Raw genomic sequence first — 26,102 nt, 5'->3', positions numbered from 1 at the left:
GCGGCTCGCCCCGGCTGCGCGGCCGGGGGCGGGCGGGCGCCTCGGATCTCGTCCCCCCCCCACCCTCGTGTGTGCTCTCGGTCCCTCCCTGGGAACAGGCGCTGCCCACCCAAGGAGGCGACCGGCGCTCCTGCCCCGCTGCCGCTTGCTCACTCGCACACACATATACCCGTGCGTGCGCCTCTCCCTCCCTCACTGAAATCAGTGCTTGTGTTTTCAGGTTGCTCAGACCTGAAATCTAAGGGAAAAGCTCAGCGTTTGCATCGCCGCTCCTGCCGCTGCTGGTGGTAGCGGTGAAGAGGAGAGAGGGATTTTTTTATTTTTTTTTTTCCTTTGAATTCAATGGATCTGAACTTGGAGTCTTCGGACCTCGGCGGTTTTGGAATATCTACATGCTGATTGTCTTTGTTGTGTCGTATCAGCTCGTTTGGGGAAACCATCCGGACACCAAGATGTTTCTCGCTATCTTGTACTTGGCTTTGCCCTTAGTGGGTAAGTTGCTGGCGTCTGATTTCTGTCTGTACATCGCTTCATAAAGCAAAGCATAGGGTTTATGGGATCAGATGCCTGACGGTTGTCAGTCTATTGTTTAGGGAGAACAGTGAAGTTTCCAGTAGTTTTAACAGCTCTGCTTCACATCAGTTAACCCCCGTCTACATTTAAAGCTCTGGGAGAGAACAGACTTAGATACTTGTTTGCATAGCTTCTTGTTAAATTGAATTCTCACAAGTTACAGGCAAACTTTTGGTTTTAATAAAATAAGGCTGCTTGGGGAGGGTTGGAGGGGTGACAAGAGCCAGCTGAAGGATTGTATCTTCACCTGAGCCTGGCAGGCTGCCCGGATGCGAGTGGTTTGCAGCCTGAACTGGTTTCCCTTCCACAGGAGAAGGTTGCGTTTCCATTTGTGCGTTTCTGAGGGAGCGTGACAGGGGGCACGATGGAGAGGAAAGAGTTAATGTAATTTGCTTTGTTCTCCTGCAAAAGCATCATACGTGGAGAGAAATGGAAGGGGGAGTTATAAATTCTACCTTTATGCGTATAGAATAAGCAAAAATGTGCACAGCCTTTAAAAAGTGACTGACGCAAAAAGAGGCTAATATCAATCAGTGAGGATACTTATCTATCTGAGCGGGTTGTTTGTGGATGTAATTGAAATTACAGCAAAGCTCTTGTGGAAAGTGAGGAAGAATATTTAACCCCTCAGTTAAACACTCAAATGGGAAGGTTATTTGTTTCACCAAAGCGGATCTAAGGAATAATGTATGCTCGTTTTGTCGGGCACATTAACCCTTGTGGGTTTTCTTTCCTTTTTGTGTTTTCTCATAAATCAACCAGCAGGCTTAAAAGATGCTGTTTTCTTGGGCTTCCACAAAAGTGGATCTAAAACAGTGAAAACCCCATGGGCCTTTTCCTAAGGTGTAGTCGCATGAAGCCAGGAGCTTTGCAAGGTGCTGACCTGGCGCTGGCTGCATGAAGAGGTGCCTTGTGCTTCCCAGATGTCTGCCCCGGAGCCCTGGTTAAATCAGCCTCATCCCTCAACGAGAGTTTCTTGGTTTGTGTCTCCTCTCTCTAGATGTACTTCTGTCCACAGAAGTGAGCGGGCTGCCTGGCGGGGACCGCCTGGACTGCGTGAAAGCCAGCGATCAGTGTCTGAAGGAGCAGAGCTGTAGTACTAAATACAGGACACTGAGGCAGTGTGTAGCCGGCAAAGAGAGCAACTTCAGCCGGGCGACAGGCCTGGAGGCAAAGGACGAGTGCAAAAGCGCCATGGAAGCTCTCAAGCAGAAGTCTCTGTACAACTGCCGCTGTAAGAGGGGCATGAAAAAGGAGAAAAACTGCCTGCGCATTTACTGGAGCATGTACCAGAGCTTACAGGGTACGTTGCAAAACACATAAACGTTACACTCCCCTAATGCAGTGTGTGATTTTGCTGCCCCTCACATCCGCAGCTAGTTACTGCCACTGAGGCTAAACCGAGGGTCTGACCCCATAATTCACATTCTGCTCTTCAGCTGCAAACTGAGGACCTTTCATCCGACTCAAGAACAGCTGCTGCTCGGTCTCCTGTTGTTGGGAAATCCACAATGAGGGTTTCCTCCAGGGGACCCAGCTGACCTTTCTAAACCCAAGTCAAAAGATAAGGGCACTAGCAAGTGCAAAAGCTACAAAAACAATCATTTGGAGACTTTTTCCTAAGAATATTTAAACTCCTTAATTAGGACTCACCTAACGAGATCACAGGACACTGGAACTAGATTCTTAGCTGTGTTGAAAGTTAAATGTAACATGAAGAGGAGCTGTATTTTAAGGCAAAGTTGATTCTTTTGTGTATTTGCTAGAAATATTCCCTTGGCATGCTGAGGTAGAAAAAAAGAAGTTTGTGCTTCCTAGAGCATGTAGAAGTCCCAGTTAGAAGAGATATGACAGTGATTGACTTGGGACTTCTGTTCTTGATGTCACTGGCAAATTTCCCATAGTCTACTGAGAACAGTCAGTTAGGTCCTTATATGAGATATATCATTTTTAGCTCTGCTTTGCTCTGGCCCTGGAACTGAAGATGCAATTTTTCACTTCAGTGTGGTCCCCATTTTAACCATTTTCTGTAGCTACTTCTGCCAAAAGGGAAGTAATCCCTTTTTGTTCATTTATCCAAGCATCACCTGGAATGTTTTAATGAGTCTATATGTATTTTTGTTCTGGCTTTCGTGATAAATTACCCTACATTTGGATGTTTTCTGCATCATAAAAAGTTTCCCTTCTGACAGCATCTTGTTAGGAGTGTTTTATTCCAAAGATGTTATGTTTTGGCTATTACCTGCGCTGCTCCTCCTCTGAAAAAAAAGCTGTGCTGTTAGTGTGAATGAAGAGGAACACCCCTGCTACAGCTTCTCTCCTGCTGGTGTGAGGTGGGACAGTCCCTGTGATGTCACAGGCTGTCTCTGCAAATTATGACCTTATCCATGGAGGAAGGAGAGAAAAGAACTATTGAGAGGGATAAACAACTTGCTTCTTTCAGATGTTTTTATAGATAATGCTTTGAGAACTAATAGTCACACAAATTAGAGGGGAGCACCTTCTGCGGTGGCAGAGTGGTTTCATTTCTGAGTGAAAGTAAACAACTGAATCTTATCTCGAATTCTTGTATTAAAAAAAATTCAAATATTTTTTGTCTTTAGGAAATGACTTGCTTGAAGATTCCCCTTATGAACCAGTTAACAGCAGACTATCAGACATATTCAGGTTAGCACCAATTGTATCAGGTAAGCAGACTTAAAATTCTTTAACTGAAACATGATTATAATCTGCTGCTTTGTAGCTGAATGATGTGACTTTCAAGCAATACTCTCAACTAAAAAGAAATGGTAATGGCTTTCTGGATTTAGAAAGTTCATGATATAGTTGGACCAAAGAAAACACTAATTGGTTTTGAAATAATAACTAAACCTGAAAGCGTGCTTGGCAGGATGGCAATTTGTATTCTTTTAGAGTCATTCTTGACAATAAATGCTAAATTTTCCTGTAGGTGGCAATCTGATTCCCTGCGTTCCTAATTTACAAATCAGTTCCTTTTTGGGAATGTGGTCAGTGCAAGTTACCTCCCATTGACATTAAAGAAGATCAGAAGATAAATCTTTCAAATGTTTGCATAAGGGAATGCTTTATAGTTTCATACATTTTTGTTTAAAAAAGAGATTTCAGAATTAAGGCTTGTCTTCTTCTCTGGAACTGCTGCCTGTTTAAAGAGCCTGTTCACAACTTCCTTCTTTTTCTAATTTTGCTCTGAATATTTTTTTGTTGCTGTGTGGCTGTCTTTCAGAACTTGTTTATAGTAATTTGAATATGTTGCTCTCTAATTAAACTATGCTGCTTGTTTTCTATAAACCCAAATTACACTAATTTCAGATCATATTTATTGAAGCAATGAATTTTGGGCACTGATAGGGGCTACATGTTGGAATTAGATCTCTTCTTTTGGAGCTTCAGAAAGTCTTATAAGGATGCAGTTTGCACTCAGGACCTTTGTTTAGTTACATGAAAACTGAATGTGTATAGTTCGATGTGTAAATCTGACAGTGTTGAAGCTATAGGTGACTGGCATGCCATGGATAAGCATTAGTAGATTGCCCTTTAAAAAAAAGAAGAAAAGAGCAAAGAGAGTGGCTTGACCAATTTTCAGAAGTACTTAGACTTTTTAGGACCTTAAGTCTCATTAAAGCCAGGAGGACTAAGGTTGTTAAGTATTTAATGGTACAGATTTTCAAAGGCATATAGACACATAAAATGTAGATAACTGCCCATTGGGATTTTCAGAGAGGACTAAGTGATTTAAATAGGTGTTAGATGCCCAGGCAGTTTTAAAAATTCTAAGTGCTTAATGCATCTTTAGATATCTTAATGCCTTTGAAAAATCAGCCGTTTAGTCACTTTTCAAAATGTGACTTCAGATCTTTTGAAAGCATTATCCTAGTTTGGTGAGCAAGTCTGTTGGAGATATAGTAGAGAACAAAGATTAATTTCTGAAGAATCTTTATTTTATTTTGTATTGCTTAAATACCCCAACTTAATACAAAGCGAAGACAAAATCAGTGCAGAGGAATTTCGGGCTGTTTTCTTAAAGAGTATGTTCAGCCTGCTGAGGGCTAAATTCTAACCTACCTTAGCAGTTTTATCATATCCATAGGAATACTCTATGAATGCTCTGCCTTTCTGTTATTTTTTTAGATTCCTTATTTGCTTGCAAAGTAATTATCTTTAAAATGCATTTTTTTTTTCTGTTTGTTCCATGCAACAATGAAATAAGATGTATTTGCCAACAAGCGATGTCCATCCTACCACAGTCATTTAGGGTGCTACTAGACCGGTTAGGATTCATTCTGTGTTACTAGTGCACTCCAAATTGCTTTTGACTTGGTCAGAAGTTTAAGGTTTACTGAGATGGGAAGCCTAGATTCACGGGGAGAGTCAAACAGAAGTTGTAATACAGCGGAAAACCACCCATATTTGGAAGTGTTGTCATCTGAAAGAAAAAGATGAGCAAAAGCATTTTTCTTATCGTCATGGTTACTACTGCATGTTACATTCTCTAAAGCTGTCTAGTCTTACAGGTTTTTTGCAGGGCTCTGCAAACACCCCAAACAGCAGAACTTGGTAAAATTTTTATATCTTGATTGGAACAAACAAAAAAAACCCACCCAAAAACCTGTACAAGCAGTGTTTGCAAAGGTTTCATAACTGGTGTTCTGCTAATGTGGTCATTGCTGTTTATAGATGTTGGTACAGTATTCACTCTCATTAAAGTTACTTGGGTGTAATTAAAAGGAGCGATTAACCTTCTCATCTCTTGATGTCATTGTGATATTGTGTGACTTGTTATATGTCAGGTGTAATGCTTTTGCCATCTTTTAAGTTTGTTTTTGAAACAGTATAGGAAATCACAGTAGTTGTCTTTTATGGTACATGGAAAAGGGAAAAATATTGGCTAAGACGACTGTTTTGTGTGTTACATAAACCTTTTGTAGTGTAAGTCAGTCTAAGAAATGGAGGACAGTTTTAAAAGTTGATCTAATTCTATACTGAAAGATATTCAAAATTGCATCCAGTATGGAAACAGGATGCCACTTTCTCATTAATTGTTCAAGAGTCAATATGTTGATTTAAAACAAAAATCAGGAAGATATTGGTAAACCTGTTCCTATGTGTGCAATTTTTCTTCAGTTCCCATTATGTTCATGGAACAAGAGATGCCGTTGTGTTAGTAAAGCGAAGCTTTGTTTTATATTTTCAAGTGTTCTGTGTTATTCTGGGACTAGCAGTATAGTTAGTCTAGAACTAGAGTGACAAGCTAAATGTTTTATATAAAATTCAAAATGATCAACAACACAGAAAAATTTAAACCCACAAAATTATTTATCATAATACTAGCTGTTGAGGTCACGTTATTGTCTATTTAGATGCTAAACTCCACGAATTTTGCATTTGAATCTCTACTAAATTTAGAAGGACAGTATAATTTTTGGAAAGTGGCTAAAATAAGAATGCAAGTTCAGTGTTTCATTTACTTGTGATGATGTATCCTGAGTATTTAAGGGTCTGATCTTCCTTTCTGTCTGCACTTTACTTTCCTAATCCATCTCCTCTAATAAAGTTAGTCCTCTGACACCTCACATGGTCAAATCCAGGACAGCAGTCTTTCTGGTTGAGTACAAGGCTGTCTTGTTTTTTAGTTTGGGCATGTCTACATCTGAATTTTCTGTAGAACTGCAATGTCTAATGTGGTGCTTCTGCCTCAAGGGTGTGAATTTCTTACTGGTAGGCAGCTCTTCAAATTCCTGAAGACTTGTGTGTGTATTTTAGAGAGTAACAGATTTGGGTTAGTTATTATGATGTAAAGATTTTGCTTAAACCTTAACAACTTCTGAGAGGTGAAAACATTTTAAGGCCATTGACTTCCGTCACAACTACAGTAAATGCAAAATCTGTTGATTTGATTTCAGAGGTGAGTTTCACACCAAATTAAGGATAGATGCTTGACTTAGTCACTTGTTAAAGCTACCAAGGCTTCTTACTACCTGGGGAGCAGTTTGCCTCTTGAAGTTTTATTGCATTTGACATTGACCCTTGCAACTGGAAGATATCTTATTATTTCAGTATCAACTGATACAGCAGAGTGGCCGTCTCTGTGGTATGTTGTAAGAAAATACTCTGCATAAAAACTGTAGCTTCACGTACCTGTGGAAATACAAAATAAACACTTCCGAAATCTGTCATTCATTTCAACACAAAATTGAGAGCCACTGAAGCTGAATAAAATGCCTTAAGCCATATCTGTGAAGTGGTGTAAGTAGAATACTTAATGTTTAAAAGAGTTGACTATTTAGATCAACGTATTTAGGATGACAAAATGCGCTCCTCCCATGGATTCACTTTTTTAAGTTACTTAGTCACAGGCTTATTATCCCGTTGTTCAGCTTTGTGTATCTTTTCTTCTTTCTTTTACATCTATTATGTTCAGAAATAATCTTAAAGCACAGGCCGCATAAATCACAATATTTCTTGCAACATACAGGTTTTGCTGGTAATCTGTGGAGAATTGGTCGGTTACTTGCTGCTAGTTATGGCTTGTTTCTAGTTGCTAAAGTGCAAGACAGGTAGAAATTAATTATTTTGCCAATATTTCTTTTTAGTGTAGTAAACTGTTTTTGCAAAGTGTCTTTTGTATCATTAACAAATGAGAGGAAGAAACCGGCTTGTATGGTTACATATCAAACGGAATATTTCGTGACTCTGCTCTTATGAGAGGCTGTTTACTCTTCAAAAAAATCTGGGAATGTTCTGTTGCAGGAGGTATATGGAAGCTGATATGTAGAAAAGGATGTATTTAATATTTATTATGATAAATTAGTTTATTAAAACCAAGAGTTCAGTAGACAGCACAACATGCAGGGCTTCTTACTGGGGTGTGACATTCCACACTAGAACATGGGTAGTACAGCACCATGAAGTTTAGCGTGTTCGAGTTGCATACTGAAGAAGCTTTATGGTCAATTACAATGGAACAATTATGGTCAGTAGGTGGCTTTCTACTGTGTTTAAAATGTTGAGACTACAGAAAGTTAGCAGTGCTGGAGTTCTCAGAAGGGTGTGTGCGCTGGTGAGGTTTAATGTAGGCAGTCTTATGTTCTGTAGGATTTCATGAAGTTGGGTCTGGGTCTCCCTCTAGGAACTCTGCATTTTTTAGGATAGAGTGGGTTAGTTGGTGGTTTTCCTTTCTTCCTCTGGGTTTTTCAAAGTCTTGGAGGCATCCTGTATCAATTGTGTTCACAAATCGAAAAGTCGATGCTGGGAAAAAACGAAGTCCGGTATGCAAAACTCTTCCTTCAACGTTTGACAGACTTTTATAAGGGGGGAGCTTCCCTTTCCCTGGCATGAAACTGGCTCCAAGTTTTGATGACAGCTGGGTGGTCCCTCCCTGTTGTTTTATCCTTCCTAGGCATGGGGTAGAGACATCAACGGAGAATGGACTGCAAGTGTTTCCTTTGCAGAAGGTGCTATCAGCAAAGGTGGGGGAGGAAGGTTGGGGTTTTCAACATGAATTCTCAGGGTCCAGAGAGACAGAACTTCCTTGGCTATGTGCGGAGGATTCTTTGTATCTTCTCTTTCTGCAACTTCTATAAAGAGAGGCTGTAGAACTAGAAAATACCATGTCATAGTGGATTAATTTCACCCAAACTTTCATCATCCCAAAATTCTTTTACTCAATAATTGAATGTTTTCCCACTCGTTCTTTGCAATTCTTGAACTAATGTAGGAGCTGTGTTCTGGTTAGCAGGTCCCTGACACTTTAATTATCATTTGCTTCTTTTTTTTTCCTACCTGGTAAATTACTTTTCTGTTGTAGCATCCATGTATAGTGTTTTAAAAATTTTTCATCAAAAAGATAAGTTAGAGCCTCTGTCCTCGCCAGCAGATTCACTGCTTTTTCCTTTGGGGTTTAAGGCATGTGAATTAGTGGCTTCTCCCATGAATTAATACTATATGACATACCCAATTCCTACTGCCTGAGGCCTCTAATCCTGGATCTGTTCCTAAGTCTGTGTATCTTTCAAATGGTACATACTATTCTAATTTAACACTATGTCTTTTTCGGACATTTCTGTAAGAATATTTGAGATGCTACTATTTACAATGCTTTTATTAGCTCTTACCTCCCATATTGTTGCAGTTTGTTTGAAAAAAAAAATGAGATACTTCATGTGAGTTACATTGCACATTCACCCGATTTCATAAACAATAAACCAGATCTTATTAAGTTAATAGGAGTCTTGCAATCTGATTCTGTTCCCATTGAAGTAAGCATAACACATCAAAATCTTTTTATTTGATTATGATGTATTCTGTTTCCTGTTGTGATTTATTTGGCTTAGTTCTGGTTTTCTGATGTGAGGTAGAGCTGTTTGATAACAGAAAAGTAAAAACATTGTTAATTTAGCCTACACTAGATTGTCACATACATAACTGTATTTTCCTTTGTAAAGTAATACATTAAAACAATAACCTTTGGACCAACATTTAATATTGGTTTTACAGTTACAAATCCAGACTAAATTTTTTTTCCCCAATAAGAATTTGTGGCCCTTTGCCTGTTGCAAGAAAAAAACCCCAAACAACACAGGCATCTATTTTAGCTGCATTTAACAAAATAGAAATAGTTTGACCAAAAAAAAAACAAAGTCTAATACGAGCATGTACAATGTTTGTGTTCTTTGACATTTCTGTCTGCAGATTTTCTTTGCAGAGACAACTAGGCTGGCTTCCAGTCAGATAACGAGTTATCAAGGGTGCATAGATACTAGTTGCTGATTTCCACTTCTGCATTTTCATAATCAGATTGGACTTGGTACAAAAGAAAATCACTTTGGTGACTGTTGGCTAGCAGTAGCTCTTTGAATTTCCTATTTTCTCCATTTCTTGAAGCTAGATCTGATTATGAGAGGGGAATTAAGTACTTTGCTGAAGTAACTGATTGACTAGCTTATAAAGGCAGTGCTTACGCACTTTACCTTCATCAGGAACATGAACAGGCCTTGAAACCCCAAACAGGAATATGCAAATATCCTCAATCTAGTCCACATTTCCTTCCTTGGTGAGATTATTTGAACTGTTTTTCTAATTTATTTGAAGATCTGTAAAACAGAAGAAAAGGTCTTTCTTCCTCAAGTATTTAAAAAGCGTAGCTTGGAGCAAATGTAGAGTTTCTGTTTGTCCCAACAGTCTGGGCAGGCTTTGTCAACCTGTTTCAACATGAGAAACAAGAAGAAATCCATTCCATGGAAGGATGAAGCATCTAATCATACAACACAGGGCATTTATGCATGAATATTCCACGTCTCCTTGAATGCTGGGAGTAGTAAGAGAGAATATTTAGGAGTCTTGAAGGAAACTCAAAGGAGAACAGTATTCTGAAGCCTCAGAGGAAAGTGTTGGGAGGTGGCTAGTTGAATAAGCACGGCCGGGCATTTTGCTTACAATATATAATGTATACAGTGAGCTACGTCTTTGTCTAGAGTAGCACCTTTGGAGAGTGGAATTGCTATCCCTCTAACCCGTGTTTTTGCAGGAGAGCCTCAGTTATGTTGTGGTGGGCCAGATATCAAATGCATAAATGCGTACGTGTTTTTGAGCAGCAAATTGTATAATATATTATTGTTTCCCATTACAGGCCAGCTTTATGGTTCGCATAAGTGCCACGCGACTTCCTCTGAAGTAGGAGCAAAAGTACATAGGTACTGCTAGTGATACTGGTGGGATTACAAGGAAAGATCAGGTACTTACTGGTCACTGAGTAGAGAAGCAGAATCTGCTTACCTATGGGGAGAGGTACCGCCATTTGGAGGACACGATGAGCAGGAATGAGCACCTACAGCTACCTGAAAGGAGGTTGTAGCATGGGGGGTGTTGGTCTCCTCCCAAGTAACAAGCGACAGGGTAAGAGGAAATGGCCTCAAGTTGCATCCGGTAAGGTTTAGGTTGGATGTTAGGAAAAAATTCTTCAAGGAAAGGGTTGTTGGGCATTGGAACAGGCTGCCCAGGGAAGTGGTGGAGTCACCATCCCTGAAGGGGTTTGAAAGACACATAGATGAGGTTCTTAGGGACATGGTTTAGTGACAGGGTTGGGTTAATGGTTGGATTTGATGATCCTGAGGGTCTCTTCAAACCAAAAAGATTCTGTGGGCTGCCAGGGGGCCTTAGAAACACAGAACTTGCCAGGAAGCTCCCAGTTTTGTCACCTATCTACAGACTTGGGTGTGTTGCAAGAGTAAGCAGTTGGACACACGGTAAAAATGAGAAAAAGCCCCCTCCGTGGTTCATATGGCAGAGTTTTGGTGCTGAGAGCAGTGTTGGGAATACTGTGGTGATGTAGGTGGTGTAAGGGCTGGTGTAGAAGAGAAACCTCTGCTGAGTAGGCGTATTTTTATGACAGTCTTCCTCAGAGGGCTCCTGAAGTGCCTTGTCTGTAAGCTGTGTCCACTGGTAATGTGCAGGGAGTGGTGCCCAAAAGAGCAGCATCCTGCAGCTTTCTGTCTCTCGATGGCACAGCAAGGCACAATTTATGGCAGGTGATTCGCACTCTGGCTCTTTATGTAAAAAACCGACCAACCAAACACCAAACTTTATTTTTATAACCTTGTTTGTGTTTGATTCTCAGCAATAACTTTGGCAGTGTTGGAAGAGCCAGTGGTATCTGTCAGGAGCTGACAGTATGTTAAAAACGTTAAGAGTAAAATGCCTGTGTGTGATGAAAAGAAATAAGAATTTCTGGATTGTAAGGCAGAACTTATTTGTGAGAAGTATCTGACATTTCTGATTCTAAGATGTACATTGTATTATTTTAACCTTAGAAAGGAATGTGTTTAAGGCTTTGATTTTTATAAATGTGAACGTTTTTAAATGAAAACTAATTCTGTAATTTATTTTATTTTAGTTTTTTGGTATTATTTTTATATTATTGCATTTTCTGTGGATGAAACTAATGCAGCAACAATGCTATCAGTATAGTTTGGACATCAGCACAATTATTTTTGTAATAGTTCTTTACTTACTATGATGCTTTGACAATTTTTGTAAGTGTCAGGCTGTTGTCCTGTACAATCTGCACTTGCCTGAAATTCAACATGAGAGACGCATGACACAAAGTGTAATGGCATAGAGATAGCTCTTCCTGCATAGAAATTTGCAGAAATGATGGGTTGTAGAGACAGCTGAAGATATCAAACAATTTGAGTAGGAACCTATAAATAAAGATGAATTTCTGCATTCATTGGTTATACGATTTTATAACTGTCTGGTGTCCGTAAAATGCATCTTCCCATTAAAGTTTTGTCATGCAGCCGATGAGGTTCAGAAATGTTAAAAGCTTCCACTCTCTTCAATTCTGCACCCTAAATGCAGTACTAAAGCTCAGTTCAGCAAAGCCAGAAATCATGGTTTCCCTGTTCCGCCTCCGCAGCAGCAGACAGCACCGTGATTCTCCCAGCCCCGCAGCCCCGCTGCTGACCCTGGGTACGTTTAACCCCCACAGTCATTCTGGTGCTGGCTGCTGGCGCTTCCTCGAGCTCATAACCACAACTCATTCCTGCCCTCATGTACCTTTTCCATCTACCACTGTCCCTTCTTTGATTGTCGGCTTTGCTGTCTCGGAACTGTGACTCCTCCACCAAATCACCTCTGGCTGTAGGACTTTGGTGGTTTCTTTCTCTGTCACTCAGCTTTCCACCTCAGCTACTCATTTATGTGAAATCTGACTAGAGTTTTTACCTTTCCTTTTTACAACAGGCTTGTCTTTGCTCTCCTGTCTTTGCTTTGTGGTCTGCCTCTCCCTTTCTTCATTGCCCCAACACCTCCCTGTCCTCCTTTGGTGAGGCAACGCCTTCTCTGTGCCTTCAAAGCTTTGCTTAGACTCTGCTTTTTTCCAGCATCCTCCAAATTGTTCTCTCACCCTCCCTGTAAAATGCTTGAGATGTGGCCTAATAAAAGGAATTGTTCCTGAGTAATGGAACTAATAAGGCTGGATGCCCCCCCTCTGCACAGACTCCCTCCCTCTTCTCTCCCTGTGCTGTCCCCTCTCCTTTGTAACTTCACCAGTCCTTAACTCTGCCCTTGTCCTCAGCAGGCAGGTCTGCTTGGGTCTAAAAACTGCAGTTTTTCATAAAAATTGTACGAACTTAATATCTGTTCCTCTGTGGAATTTATTCAAATATGTCCTACGGGTTAAAAAATCACTGGGAGCAGCAGGGGTGTGGAGAAGATAGAGGAGCTAATATTCAATTTACCTACATTTCCTTGAAAAATTAGGGTTAAAAAAGCAAATGTGGTTGCTCTCATGTCATTCAGCATTAGACTGTGACATATCTTATTCTAGTCTCATGAAGTATCTAGTGTGTTGTGCAAGTGGTATAAATAAACAAGCAGTGGACTTGAAACATACCGACAATTAAGTACAGTTGATGGCCGACAGTTGTATTAGATAATTGAGCATCTCAGGATTCTCAAAATGGGAAATAATTCATGCATTTAGGTTAGTTGGCATGAAGATTATTCATGCACATTTAGAAATGAAACAAGAAAGAGAGGACCCATCCAAAAGCTGTTATATATGAACACATATATCGTATTTGACTATTTGGATGATACCACATGGTATTTATAAGTGACGCTGCATTTTTTGGGTCATTGTCTTTTTCAGATGGAATATTTTTAGGATTAAGGATTAAGTTTGATTGATGTTTGTTGTGATAAGGCCATAAACAAAAATAAGAAAGGCAATGTTAGCGTTTGGTGGTAGTTTCAAAGAATTCACGTCCAAATATTCGGACTTCCTCAGGCTTGCCGCTTGCAAATAGAGGGAAATGTATTCTGCACAGCAATGGCTTTGCATTAATGAACGCTTAAGCAGCAGATTAAAATGTCTGTTTAAAAAAAAATAGGTTAGGATTATATAATAACACAAGTCAGGGATACTAATAACAGTGAAGATAATTTTATTGAGCAGATTAACTGCAATTAGATCTCAACTACAGAATATTTAAATACAGTACCAGATCAAAACCCAGTCCCTGCAGGTTTCCTTATGTTCCTTCACACCTCCAGGATCAGCCTCTGACAGCAAAGTAAATTATCCTTTTTATTGTTGTTCATTTTTTATTGCCATGGGAATGTATGTCATGTTATCCATTAGGTCTTTTCTCCTCATACGGAGTCATGAAACAAGGCATGATTGAAGACAGCAAGGTGTCTGCATTATTTGAAATTATATTAGAAATTGATAAATTTGCTTGTCAGATTTCTTTAAAGGATTGCATAGATAAGAACTCACTATAGTAGTCTCGTATGAAAAGTCATGAAAATTACAGCTTTATAATAAACACATATAGACTGAGAAATTGTGTCAGTTCTTTCTGTTGTAATCTATTTACTTTGTTTTAGGCTCCAAAATAGTGAAATGGAGACGCAAACTTGCAGTGGTTGATAACACTTATGACCTGATGAAGTAACCAGCTTTGATCCTTTGAGAGGTCAAACTGTGTGTGTTTCTAAGCAAACATTCCCCAAGGCTGCTGATGCATGAGGTGTCTCTTCCCCTTGCCAAATGTCCCACCTTTGCAATAGAAAATTAAAGGAGACTTGCAAAGAAATGTGGTGTGTTAGTGTATTTCATCTTGTCTATAGAGTGGCGTGAGAATTGTTGAACGCAGGATTTGGTGGTGGTGTTTTTTTATGTTATTTTTGTTTTTGCATGGTTTAAAAATATCTAGACAGTTCTGGGTTGGGTGGAGAGCGAATGTATTAAGTCGAACTGTGTTAATGTTTAGGGAGAAAGGCATACAATGTTTTTTAATTTTGTAAATAGAGAATAATTTGAATCTGACTTGGAGGTTCATTTAGCTTTTTAATACATTTCTGCTGTATAGCTAAAAATATCCTATCTTCATGCCCTTGACCTTTCTCTAAGAGCTGTGGGAAGATTAAAAAGCATAAATGAGAATAAATTTAGAATTAGCCTGTTTGAAGAAAAATGGTAGCAAATGCTTTAGCTATCCACAAAATGGTATTAAGTTGTTAGTTCTTCATGTCCAGCCTGGCAGAGCTGAGCAAAGCAACCTACTACTCCAGTAGGCTCTAGCAGTCCTAGAAATGGAAAGGTCATTCATTTTTGTTCCCACTCAGTCCTCCTCCTCCTTGCAGAAGCTGCCAGCAAAGGTGCCAATTATCATGATGATTTCTGTAGCTCCGATATCTCTGAACATACTCCTTTCCCCCTGGCTTGTGCTTGTGGTTCACTGTGTAGCTGTGTAAATACCTTTGGTCATTACCCTTTTGGACTGTATTTAACCTAGTGACTAAAGGTGAGGTGATCAATATATTAAAGACATCGTTAATGGTGCAACCACAGCCATAAACAGTGAATAATTGTGATGGCTGGGCTTTATTTATTAATTTTAAAAAGTGTCGGCATCTGGGCATCTGTTAGGTTATAGGGATACTTCAGAAAATAGATGATGTTTAGTGATATCCACTGCAAGCAGCCACTCTGCAGTGTTCTTAATTACCTACTTTAAATTATTCACTTAACAAGACAGAGAATGGTTGCACTTGTGAATCTGCCATCTTTAGGGCTTAGGTGCTGCATTGCTGTGCAATAATTATACAGTCTTTCATTTATGCTAATTGCAAGTAAGCTTATAAATTCCTCAGATTATTGAAAAGAGAGTTATTTCCTTCCTGCGTTTAGTCAAGGTTTTAAGTGTTTCATACTGCTTTAAAGAGAAAGTGGTAGCATAGAAATCATTCACCTATCAATACTTTGCCAAGCTAAGAAAACAAATGTTATTCTATTTTGCCTTTCAAAATTGTATTTGTAGCATTGCTACTGCATATACTAGTTTTTAATCATTATTTTAAATTAATTTGGTCATTTAAACATGTATTTAATCGTACACAGACAGACATAATGAAACTGAAACCCTACCTAAAAGATAATCAATAAGTGACTATACCTAGGATAGTAACAGGAGGCAAAAGAAATTGATTTTGTAAATGGCAGTGTTTTCTCTAAAGCTGTTCTCGGTAGGATCTTTAGGAAAAGAATCACAGATTTATGTAATGCAGGCCATTTGCAATATCTGGTCTAGACTGTGAAGAGAAATGTAATTTACACGTTACAGAATGAAGTATTTTGTCACAAAAAGAATAGAATAGAGCCAGTAGTTAGCCACCCTTGAGCAGTAATATGTGCTAATTGAAGGACTCAGGATTGCTTTGTAAGAGTCAATATTCAAGCTTGTAGAATACTTAAAGTGAGTAGTTTCTGTCTTTAACTGGAATGAGAAGCAGACTAAATGATTCTGGAGCTGGACTGTGGTGAGAAGAGCTGCTTCCCGGTGCATCTATTGGAGCTGTGCAACGTGCTGGGAACAGATAGCAGCTCCTGTATCGACGGAGCAGGTTGTGCTCCCCGGGCAAAGAGAGCGCTGCTGATAGATTGGGGTGACAATTCTTCATGTTCTGAGCGTGAATGCTGCGTGTTGAACAAGATCAGAGTCTCAAGGAGCGTGTCGTAAAGAATTTAAGGTTTATTACTTATCCTTCCTTGTGGTTTTCAGAATTTTAAAAGGATTTATAACATTTGAAATATGTTTAAGCTCAGAAAACCTTGATATTTCAGAGTAATACTTTACAAATCATCTTTTGCCCAGATTGTAGCTGAGTGCAGTGGTCTAAATCTGGGTAATGACTTTTTGGTGTGTGACATGATACAATAATAGAAAAGCATTTTAATAACATTCTAGAAATTACTGTGCATATTAGTAATGATTTACTAGACTCTATAACAGGAAAGCTAGAAAGGATTTTTAAAGGTGTTAACTTTTCAGATGTATACTATTAGTGTGCATTAAATGTATTATTTTGAACTAGTTATTTTTAAAGAGTTGCAAAAGTATTAAAATACTTCTCTGAATCACTCTACAGCTGTTTAGAGACAAGGTTTTGGATAGCTGCCCAAAATACTGTATAGTAGGTATTTGGGAAGAGAAAAGGGTTTCTTTGAGGTATTTTTACCACTGGGGGACTCCTGCTGTTCACATTTCTTCTGTGCAGTTTGGAGTACCCCAGATTTGCTTTAAATGATTGAGTTCACCTAAAAGGTGTATGTGCAGGTACTGGTATTGGAGGAGGTGCAGCCAGTGTATTTGTCATAGAAGGTTATGTTAATTTTATTTGGCAAATGAAGTGTTTATTTGTTTCACATTATAAAACGTGTTAACCCAGGCTGTTTCTCTTTGCATCTAGTGCTGCATGGTTTGTAGAAGATGTGGCTGAGTTCATTCTTTTGACTCTTTTATCCTTACTTGTTTTAAGGCTTGAGTGAATAGGTGCTGGCAGGACTCTAGCTTTTTTTCGTATGAAATGTAAAAGCTGAGCTAATGTATATTTGGCAGACACAAGCACTTGGAGGTCAGGAAACTTGTGACTTCAGCTTTTTCTCTCTTGTACAATTAGTTTCTGACACAGGCTTGAAATTACATTCAAACACTCCTTTTCCAGGATGTGATATGAATCAATGTTGTACCAGTGCCTAAGATCACCTTTGCTGATGTACTTAAAATCTGACTAATACATATATTAAAGGGAGAGCTAAAGTGCAGAGACATCTCTAATTCTGGGCTTGTCTCACTGCAAAGTTTCTTTTCATAAATCATTCAACAGGAGGTTTACTGAAAGGAAGGTTAAGAGGCTCATTTGTGTAAACTTCCAGACCTTTCCCCAAAAATAGCTCTTTTCCATTGGAAAAAATGCAGTTATCCCGATTTCCTGACTGTACTTTAGGTTGGTCATTCTGTGAGACTGCATTTTTCTTCCTGTTGGGAATTTTCAGAACTTTTACAGGTGGCATCAAAAGGGCCACCAGTTTGTGCCACAGTGCTTTTTAGAAAGGACTGTACAGAAGAGAGACGTGTCTGTACGTATCTGTTCATACAGCTGAACAACAGTGTGCAATTTGTAAAGAGCAGAACCTTCCTGCGTGTAACACAATGTGGTGGTGTCCTTAAACCATAGCTTATTAGGTCAGCGTGGTAAGATCAAATATTCTCAAAGCAGAACTTGTTGCCATTGGGCTGCAAGCTACATCACAGTTTATTTCCTTGTTCTAATTCTTCTGTCTGTACCTGCTGCATCACAGTGAAATGAGTTCAAAGGTATTGGTTGGTAGGAAAGCATCTGGCTTTCAGACCTCATTTGTTTTATTAAAGTTAATAAAGTGAACTGTTCTTCCAATAGACAGGCCACTGTTTTATTTGATAAAACAACCAAGGAAGAACCAAGTTGCATTTGTTTCATAAGGAAAATCTGTCTTTTGTTGTTTAGAGAATGCAGCCTGTGAGGACTGTCATACGGCGCTAATTTTTATGCTGTACTTAGAATCTAAGTACCTGAATTCTAGCAGTTTCTTTTCTTCATTGCTGACAACTAAATATTGAATAATAAATTGAAATATATTTTTTAACAAGTAACAACTGAAATGAAGCAGAGTAGTAGAAGGGAAGACGGCAATGTTTTGTGTGTGGATAAAACTAAAGTGTTTGTCAAACTCTAAACTAGAGAACTTCAGGTAGTGTAAAAGGCATATTTAAACAGAAAATCCTCTGATCATTTTCATGTGTATTCAAAAGCTAAGTACCAAAACTTGAGATTTGCCAACATTTTCCTGGGGGGAGAATGTGTATTGACTCTATTTGGTGTTGGAGAGGAAGAAATGACCGGTTTGCTTTCTAACATGGTAGAATTCCATAAACTCCGATATTATGTTATAGTCCAATATGATCAATACTAACGTGTAGTGAAGCATAAACATTATTCTAATTGTTGCTATTTTCAGTAGTTGTCAGTTGATCACTGATGGGAAACCTAAAGATACGTTATGGAGAAATTTAGTTCTATGCAGACCAGTCAAACTGCAGCATCCATTTTGCAAGCAAAATGATAATACTTAAGGACACTTGGCAGAGGACGAGAAGCGATATTTGCATGTGTAAACCTCTTTATTTAATCAGGCCACATTGTTCTTTGAAGAATATGTATTGCAGTAATTATACTAGTATGCCACTTCTTTTAATTACAGATCTTTTTTTTTTTTTTAATGTGGGAGTTATAATAGATCAGCTCCTGTGAAATTTGCTTCTCATTGTTTCTCCATTCATGTATGGTGGAAACAGTGGGGCAAAGTATATTTTGCATTATTTTGTCTATTCATACGGAAAGAATTTATTTTAATCTGGAGAATCTATATTCATAGCATTAAATTATGACAAATATTAATTGTAGACTATGTTTTATAGCTGACTGCAGAGAGTGTTTTATCTTGCTTTTCGTCCCAGGGTATGCATTTACATCCTACTATCAGGGTGTCATTATGAGTACTGAAGGCCCTCAGCTACCATTGAATCTCCAGTTGTTTTCCATCAGAGTTGGATGAAAATCAGCTTCAGTAGATCAGATTTTTAGTCCCTCCTTGGGCAAAATTTTTGTTAAGAGCAAATGAAGCTTTCCCAAGCTGCAGAATATAACCGCTGTCAACAATGACGTTTCTCTGTATATTCTGGATTGCAAATACACCTTGTCTATGTGACCTCAGGGTGTTTTGATTAATTGCATCTTTTAGAACTCCGTATGTGTGTTTTCTCTGCTTTATTCACGCATTAAAAGAACACAGCTATTCCGTTCCCTCTAAGTTATGTGAGGAAAGAGGATTGTGTTTACCCTCTATGGTATGTTTCTAAGCTCCATAACGTTTAAAAACATATTTTTTCATGCCTTTGGTCTAGTTCTAAATGTTATTTTTCATTAGTCATAAACATGTGGGTTAAATACTCTCAGAGGCTTTATGTAGGCTTTTATGCAGTAGACTGATGCCTCTGACAGATAATCCTAGAAAGATCTCTTCCACAAAACAGGACTTGTTCTTGATAATTATTCTCATACTACGACTACTGTGTCTTTGCTTTGAGCAATCTGAGAAGGAGACTACATCACACAGAGTCAGGGAAATTCCTTCCAAGTAGAGAAGATTTATCATGTGGGCAGCTCTTGAAATTAAAGATCTGTAGTTATTTACAATGCATAGGACTGCTGAAAGTCCTTAAAGACCCTCTTAGTGACAAAGTAGGTTTTTGTGGAGCACTTTAATGTCCTGTTTGTGAGGCTTTTCTTGCATCTTCTATGGACTTTAAGCACTGCGGTCATCATCTGACTCTTAAAATTGGTATTCACTTCAGGAAAGCAAGCAAGCTATAGACAGTTATTGTGTAAAAGCTATAAGCCTTGCTGTATCAGGAACAAATAGTACTGAGACCTTGTATAAAATTAATTCACAAAGATGATACCTGCATTTTACAGAACAGAATTGGTGGCTTTATGTTTTTCCCCTAAACTTCATGCTACAGATGGAGAGAATTATTTATGTAGAAAACTCAGTTTATAGCTCAGCAATCAGATAGCAGCTGTATTTTCCTCCATTGCCAGATCCTCAGCAACATCTTGTCCTGTTTGTAATGCCATCTAGTTTATGAAAGTTAGAAGGCTTCCAAACAGAACAAGCTGCTCGTATTTGTAACGTATACAGCTGCTAGATCCAGAGATGATGCACTGGGAGAACAGAATTCCCATCTTTGTTTAATTGATAATGTTGGCGCTTTTCACGCCACCACTCTGAAAAGACTGCAGCTTAGCAGTCACTCTTGCCTGGCTTTATGCTGGCGTGCACCCAAAGAAAAATAAGATAGCTCTCCTACGGCCGCTTCAGTTCTTCAAGATGCTGTAGTCAGTTGAAGTACATTGCTAACAAAAGATTTGAATTACAAGGAAAAGGAGAGTAACTGCTACTCCACCTTCTAGCAGTCTGGGTAGAAGCATTGAAAGTTAGAGCTTGTATTTGGAGCAATAGACAGTGCAAGGCATAGACCAGTTAGCCCCATTGACCACAATATTGAAAAAAATCACAGATACATATGAGGCGAACGTTATTTTTGATATGGTGAGGCAAATTTTGGTATATTTGTCGCAAATAAACTTTTTAAGTCCCTCAAATTTCCAGTATATAAATGCTATTTATAATATATTTCTCTTTGATAGTGGTCATTCGTGTCATTATAAAACTTGCCTTCATAATTTAAAAATAGATTGTGTAAAACTTTGATAATTTTTCAATGTTTGATTTAAATTGCAAAGTTCCATAAGCTTTCATTGCCCAGCTTATCTGTAGAAAATATATGCTTTATAAGTACCCAGTACTCCAGTATTTAAAAGGCCATGTGTAATCTGAGAAAACTCATGCAGGGAATCAACGGCTCTACCATAGGAATCAATCAGCATAGCACTGCAAACAAGGGACCTTTTGTATGTCTACAAGTGCAGAACAGCATGAATTTTACAACTGCTGAGTGTACTCCTAAGTTAATTACCATTCAGAGTTAAACAAAAAATAATTCTCTGTTAAAAATTTTGTTGAAAAAAGTTTAGTGGCATATAGCATCCTATTTATTATTTATTCAACTATAACCGAAAATGTAAGGAGAGTCAGATTTGAATTCCTGTGGCTAGAAGTTCATCTTTTCAATGGGACTAATTAGCTTGAGTAGAACAAAGTGCTAATGCAGCTCTCTGGAACCTGAGTTATTTTATTCAACCTATATTTGTGCTACATAGACACACCCTATGATGCCACAGTCTTGCATTTAATAGAATATCCATAGAATTGTTTTGGTTGGAAGAGACCCTCAGGACCATCAAGTCCAACCATAACCTGACTCTAGCACTAACCCATGTCCCTAAGAACCTCGTCTAAATGCCTTTTAAACCGCTCCAGGGATGGTGACTCCACCACAGCCCTGGGCAGCCTGTTCCAGTGCTCGACAACCCTTTCCAGGAAGAATTTTTTCCTAATATCCAGGAAATAATAAATTAATCCATTAATAATAAAGGGGTTGAGGGCAACACAAGACATTCATCGAAAAGAAGCAGTACTGTTGCTTAAGAGTTGTTTAAAAGAGTGCAGAATATAGTGTGCACAGCGCTTTTTTAGAGTGTATATTTAGTGTATAGTGTATATAGACTATATGGTAAATGGTATATCGTGTATATAATTTACATGACCTGTAGGAATTATACTCTAGTGGTGAACACAAGATTCCAAATTTAACTTGTTGAGTAAGAAAAGGTGCCGTAGGTGGAAGAAAGATTCTTCATGAAGTCCTGAACTGAGCGGATGGATTGCAAGGAGAAGGTGCTGCGTTTCTCCCTGTAGTTCACAGACCATCCAGCGAACCTACACTATGCTGACTCTTGCTGTGCAAACCTCAGCACCTCCAGCATCTTTGGTTGTGTTCAGGCTTGATTGAGATTGAATTTTCCAAATGTAAGGACAGAGGTGTTCTTTCTGTGAGGTATCTGACAATTCCATTTCCTTCCTCCATTGACTTTTAATTATGATTATATTTTTGCCAATATTATCGAGCTTTCAAATATTTTGCATTGTTTCAAAGGAAGTTTGCTTCTATATTAAGCTAAATAAAGCCTGTCAATAGCGTGCTCGATTTTTATTTCTCTTTGCAATCACTGCTATAGACTCAATTGAATTTTTACTACTCTCAAATTCTCTCTTTCAAAGTACCAGCTCCTCTCAGTCAGTGTCTGTTGTCTCCCTTACAGAGTTGTGTCTTGTTTTTTAACTAAAATCTTTAGAAATACTTTTGTTGCTCTTTCACTTTCTCATACCTACTTTGGAATTAGTTCTGTTTTTCTCAAGCATTTAACGGTCGTCTTGTGTAGTTATGCACACTGTATTATGTCTTGCCTTGTAAAGCCAGGAAACATAACCGATATGGACAAACCGAGCACATTACAATCACTAGGGCAGTGATATTGGGATACATATTACTTTCAAGATAAAGAATTGCTTTTTAAAGTCTATAAAATGGCTGTGCTTAATATTTTACTTTTCCCTAGATTTAACAAAAAAAAAAATCTATGTTTTCAAGGTAGAGAAATTAGTATCTGCATTATTTTAGGAAGAACTTGACCACAAAAAGTCTTTCTTTGACATAGACTGGAAAACAGATGGAATATGGGAAGGGTGCATGGATAATTTCCATTCCTTTTCTTTCCTTCTGTTCTGTTTCCAGTGCCAAGACATTTCGGTGTTTCTTTGTGTTTGGATGTTTATGAGTATTGTATTGCAGTGCTCAAGGGGCTTGACTGGGCATATCTTGAATTTAATGTCATTATTACTGTTACTAACAAATCCTTGAGTTTCCAAAGTTTCAGAAAGATAGCATGTTTTAGGATGTGAACACCTAAGAATGGAAAATAAAGAGGCAAGGAAAACTAACTTAATCGTAACTATCAGCACCTGAGGGGGACTGAAGGAGCTTTAGTCTTTGCTGAATTTGGTATTTCCTTGCTCAGGAAAAGCTGATTAAAAACTGTTGGGGTATCTTCTTCCCACAGTCTTACTGAAACCAGTTGCATCTCATGATATTACTGGACATGTAATTCATTTATTACCATTCAACAGAAAAAAAATTGCAGTTCCTCATAGGTTCTGCTAAATTTTTTAAACTTTCCAAGAATTTGTATTTCCCAAATCTTTGTGAAATCTGCCTTTGTGTCATGTCAAAATTAAGATTTTCCTGTCTTTCTTTAGAAATCTTCCACCTGCATTTTGCACAACAGTCTTCATTTTTAGGCCTGTTGCTGCATGTCGTCTGTATCCTGTTAAATATGTTTGGGTACTAGTGATGTATAAATTGATTCTCCCATTAAACGTCATGTGTTTGATAAAATATTGAGAATTTTTCTGAAGGAGAGTTGAGATATAAGTGTAAAATCATTATCAATGCAGTTACCACTCATACCAGTGTAACTTTCTGGATGTTGATTGGGGCTGGAGCTTGCCAACAAGAATTCAATACTAGAACTGACTCAGTATCTACGCTTTTATTGCATTTCACACCCAGAGATTCTGATTGCGCAATATTTTTTTTGCCAATTTAGCATAGTAATCATTATTTGTGTTCTTATAGATTTATTTTAAAAATAGAATGTTGAAATAAAAGCTAAGTAAGAACAAGACAGTATGTGCAGTTGGTGTCAATCACCATTGTATTTGAATTCAAACCTTGCTTGCTGTAAACATTAAATAGGACCTCTGAAATACTTCAAGTATTCTCCATAGGGAATACATAGATGTCACTTAATTGTCAGTTGTCTTGTAAATAGAGCTGAAAGAGCATTTCTCAGAAAGTTAGAAAAAAGATCTGTAAAGTTTAGCACCTTGAATACGTTGTTGACTTGGGATGTATCAGTTGTACTGGAGAACTATTTCTCTCTGACCTGTGAATTTGGAGAAAGAAATGGAAGATCCATTTTAAAGAAGAGGGTGCTTAAACAAGGTGGTCTTGTTACAAATGTGTATTTATATCTGCTTGGCTTTTTATTTTCATAGAGGATATAATATTGTAGTTTATCATTTAATGAAACACTTATATCTTTTTCAGTGACCTAACTTAGAGTAGTGCATGTTTTGGAAAAGATCTTATTCACAATACTTGCCTTTTTGAGGACAAATTGCATGAGAATCCGTACTGGTGTGCTGCATCTGTTATACTAGTGAAATTCGTACTGGTTCTCAAGTAGTGTTTGACTGTTGTGGATAGCTGCATTTACAGAAGCTCTTTTCATGACAGAAACTATAAACTATTGCCTTTCTGTCTGATGTGCAGCTGCTTCACATCTTCTTTGTTGGGTGTTTCTTTGATGCAGTTTCAACAATGATCGAATTTGTTGGTGACACAAAACCAGATGGGCCAAGAATGCTCTTGTGGCCAGGACAAAATGCAATGACCTTGAGACATTGGAGTGGCAGAGGCCATAGGGAGCAAAGGGAGATTAGCTGCTTAATAAATACAAAGTTCTGTAAGGCAAGGGGGAAGCAGGGTGAAGGATTGGCAACGGGAGGGTCTGGCCATATTTGCCACATTGAGAGAAACTCATTTTCCAGATTGTTGTCTCAGTTCTGTCCTGACACATCTTTTTTATGAAAACAAACATTTCAGACTTTGCAATCCTAAAATAGCACAGATGGAGTGAGAGGGAGCAGGGAGAGAACTAATCCACAAGATGAAAACTTTCGAGGATACTGCTGTAATATAAGTAATTTACATTTCAACTCTCAAAAAAAGTGACCTTGCCAAGGTATTTGGGGAAAAAAAAGTAATTTATATTGCTTTTTTAGACTCAGATAAGTCATCAATATCTGCTAGAGGGATGTAGTTTAATATATTTTTATATCCCAGAGAGTTTAACAGTACAGCCTAAATATTTGTACTTTAATTCCTTATGCCTGAGTTTCATGTACTGTAATTAAAAAATAATTCAATTTAAGAAAATCTAAACAGATATAAATTGTGTTATTCACATACTTCTACTAATAACATGCCCTGTTCCAAATTTGGCTTTTAGTTATGAACAGAAAAAGAATATTGCACTTCAAAGCACGCATTTAAAAACATCGCTACTAAATAGGGCTGTCTTGTAAATTTAATATGATCCATAACAATGACAGCCTTCCATAAATATTGTAAATGTATTACTAGTTCAAGGCTATTTTTTTTTTTTAACGTATATAATCTGTTAACAAATCAAACCTATAAGCATTGTAGCAAAAAGCAGTCCATCCAAATACAAGCAAGTGTACGTGGATTTTCTTTCTGTTTTCTCCATGATTCTTTGAGAGCACAGCTAGCATTTATAGCTTTTGTAAGAGATAGTCAGACTTTAAAGATTTAAAGAAGGAAAAGATAAAATTATGGCAGAATGGACTTGTGTTTTGCATTGTATTGGAAATGGGAAATGATCGAGGTCTGATGTCCTGAAACCTGTAAATTTCAAGGGATGCTGGAAAAAGTTTAGAAAATGAGTTCTGACAGTACTCGACTGAAATAGTGGAAAAATCTTCAATTGTATGTACTAATTAGAGGTAGAATAGACACTGAAGCAAAGAAAATAGCAAGTAGAGGCTTGTTCCTAATCATAAAAACTGAAGGGAGTCCAAAAGCAGTAAAAATGGCAAATCATTTTACAGCATGTATCGAAAAGCATGATAATTCAGTGGAGCAAAAATAGAACAATACTGTCGTAATTGCTTTCCATGAGGCAGAAAAAAGGAGACCTGAAGACCTAGAGAAATGAATTATACTTTTCTGTGCAGAAACTTTAATGTTACCAAGAAACACAGGCAGCTTCCTCAGAAGAAAGATATTTAGGAACCATTGAAAATCAGAGATATTTATTTGCAAACTAGCAGCCCAATAAATACAAATTAGCCTGATTAGTCTGATTTTTGACTACAGGTATTTTTAAAACCTTACTTATTTTTTCCAAATGTCTCAAAAGTTCTGCATTCTGAACTTTGAAGTATGACCTTAAACTTTAAACTAAGACTCTAAATTAAGAGACGTTAAACTTCCTCACTTTGCTACTGACTTCTG

At 38.0% G+C, this 26,102-nt stretch overlaps 1 protein-coding gene across 1 annotated transcript in view; it reads left to right on the top strand.

Annotated features, from left to right (window-relative positions):
* Positions 1-452: 452 nt before the first annotated feature.
* Positions 453-26,102, top strand: part of GFRA1 (GDNF family receptor alpha 1) — a gene marked incomplete at both ends in the record, with an annotated part of 142,557 nt that continues 116,907 nt past the window's right edge. Inside the window, 3 exons of the mRNA XM_080348218.1 lie at positions 453-492; positions 1,574-1,876; positions 3,177-3,260. Of these exons, the coding sequence (XP_080204344.1) occupies positions 453-492; positions 1,574-1,876; positions 3,177-3,260 (427 nt within the window). The remainder of the gene's footprint in view (positions 493-1,573; positions 1,877-3,176; positions 3,261-26,102) is intronic.

The sequence above is a fragment of the Nesoenas mayeri genome (assembly GCF_963082525.1).
Source record: "Nesoenas mayeri genome assembly, chromosome: 7".
In the NCBI taxonomy this organism is placed as follows: domain Eukaryota; kingdom Metazoa; phylum Chordata; class Aves; order Columbiformes; family Columbidae; genus Nesoenas; species Nesoenas mayeri.
Note: the sequence above shows the minus strand (reverse complement) of the source record. Positions and strands in the feature narration are given on the sequence as shown.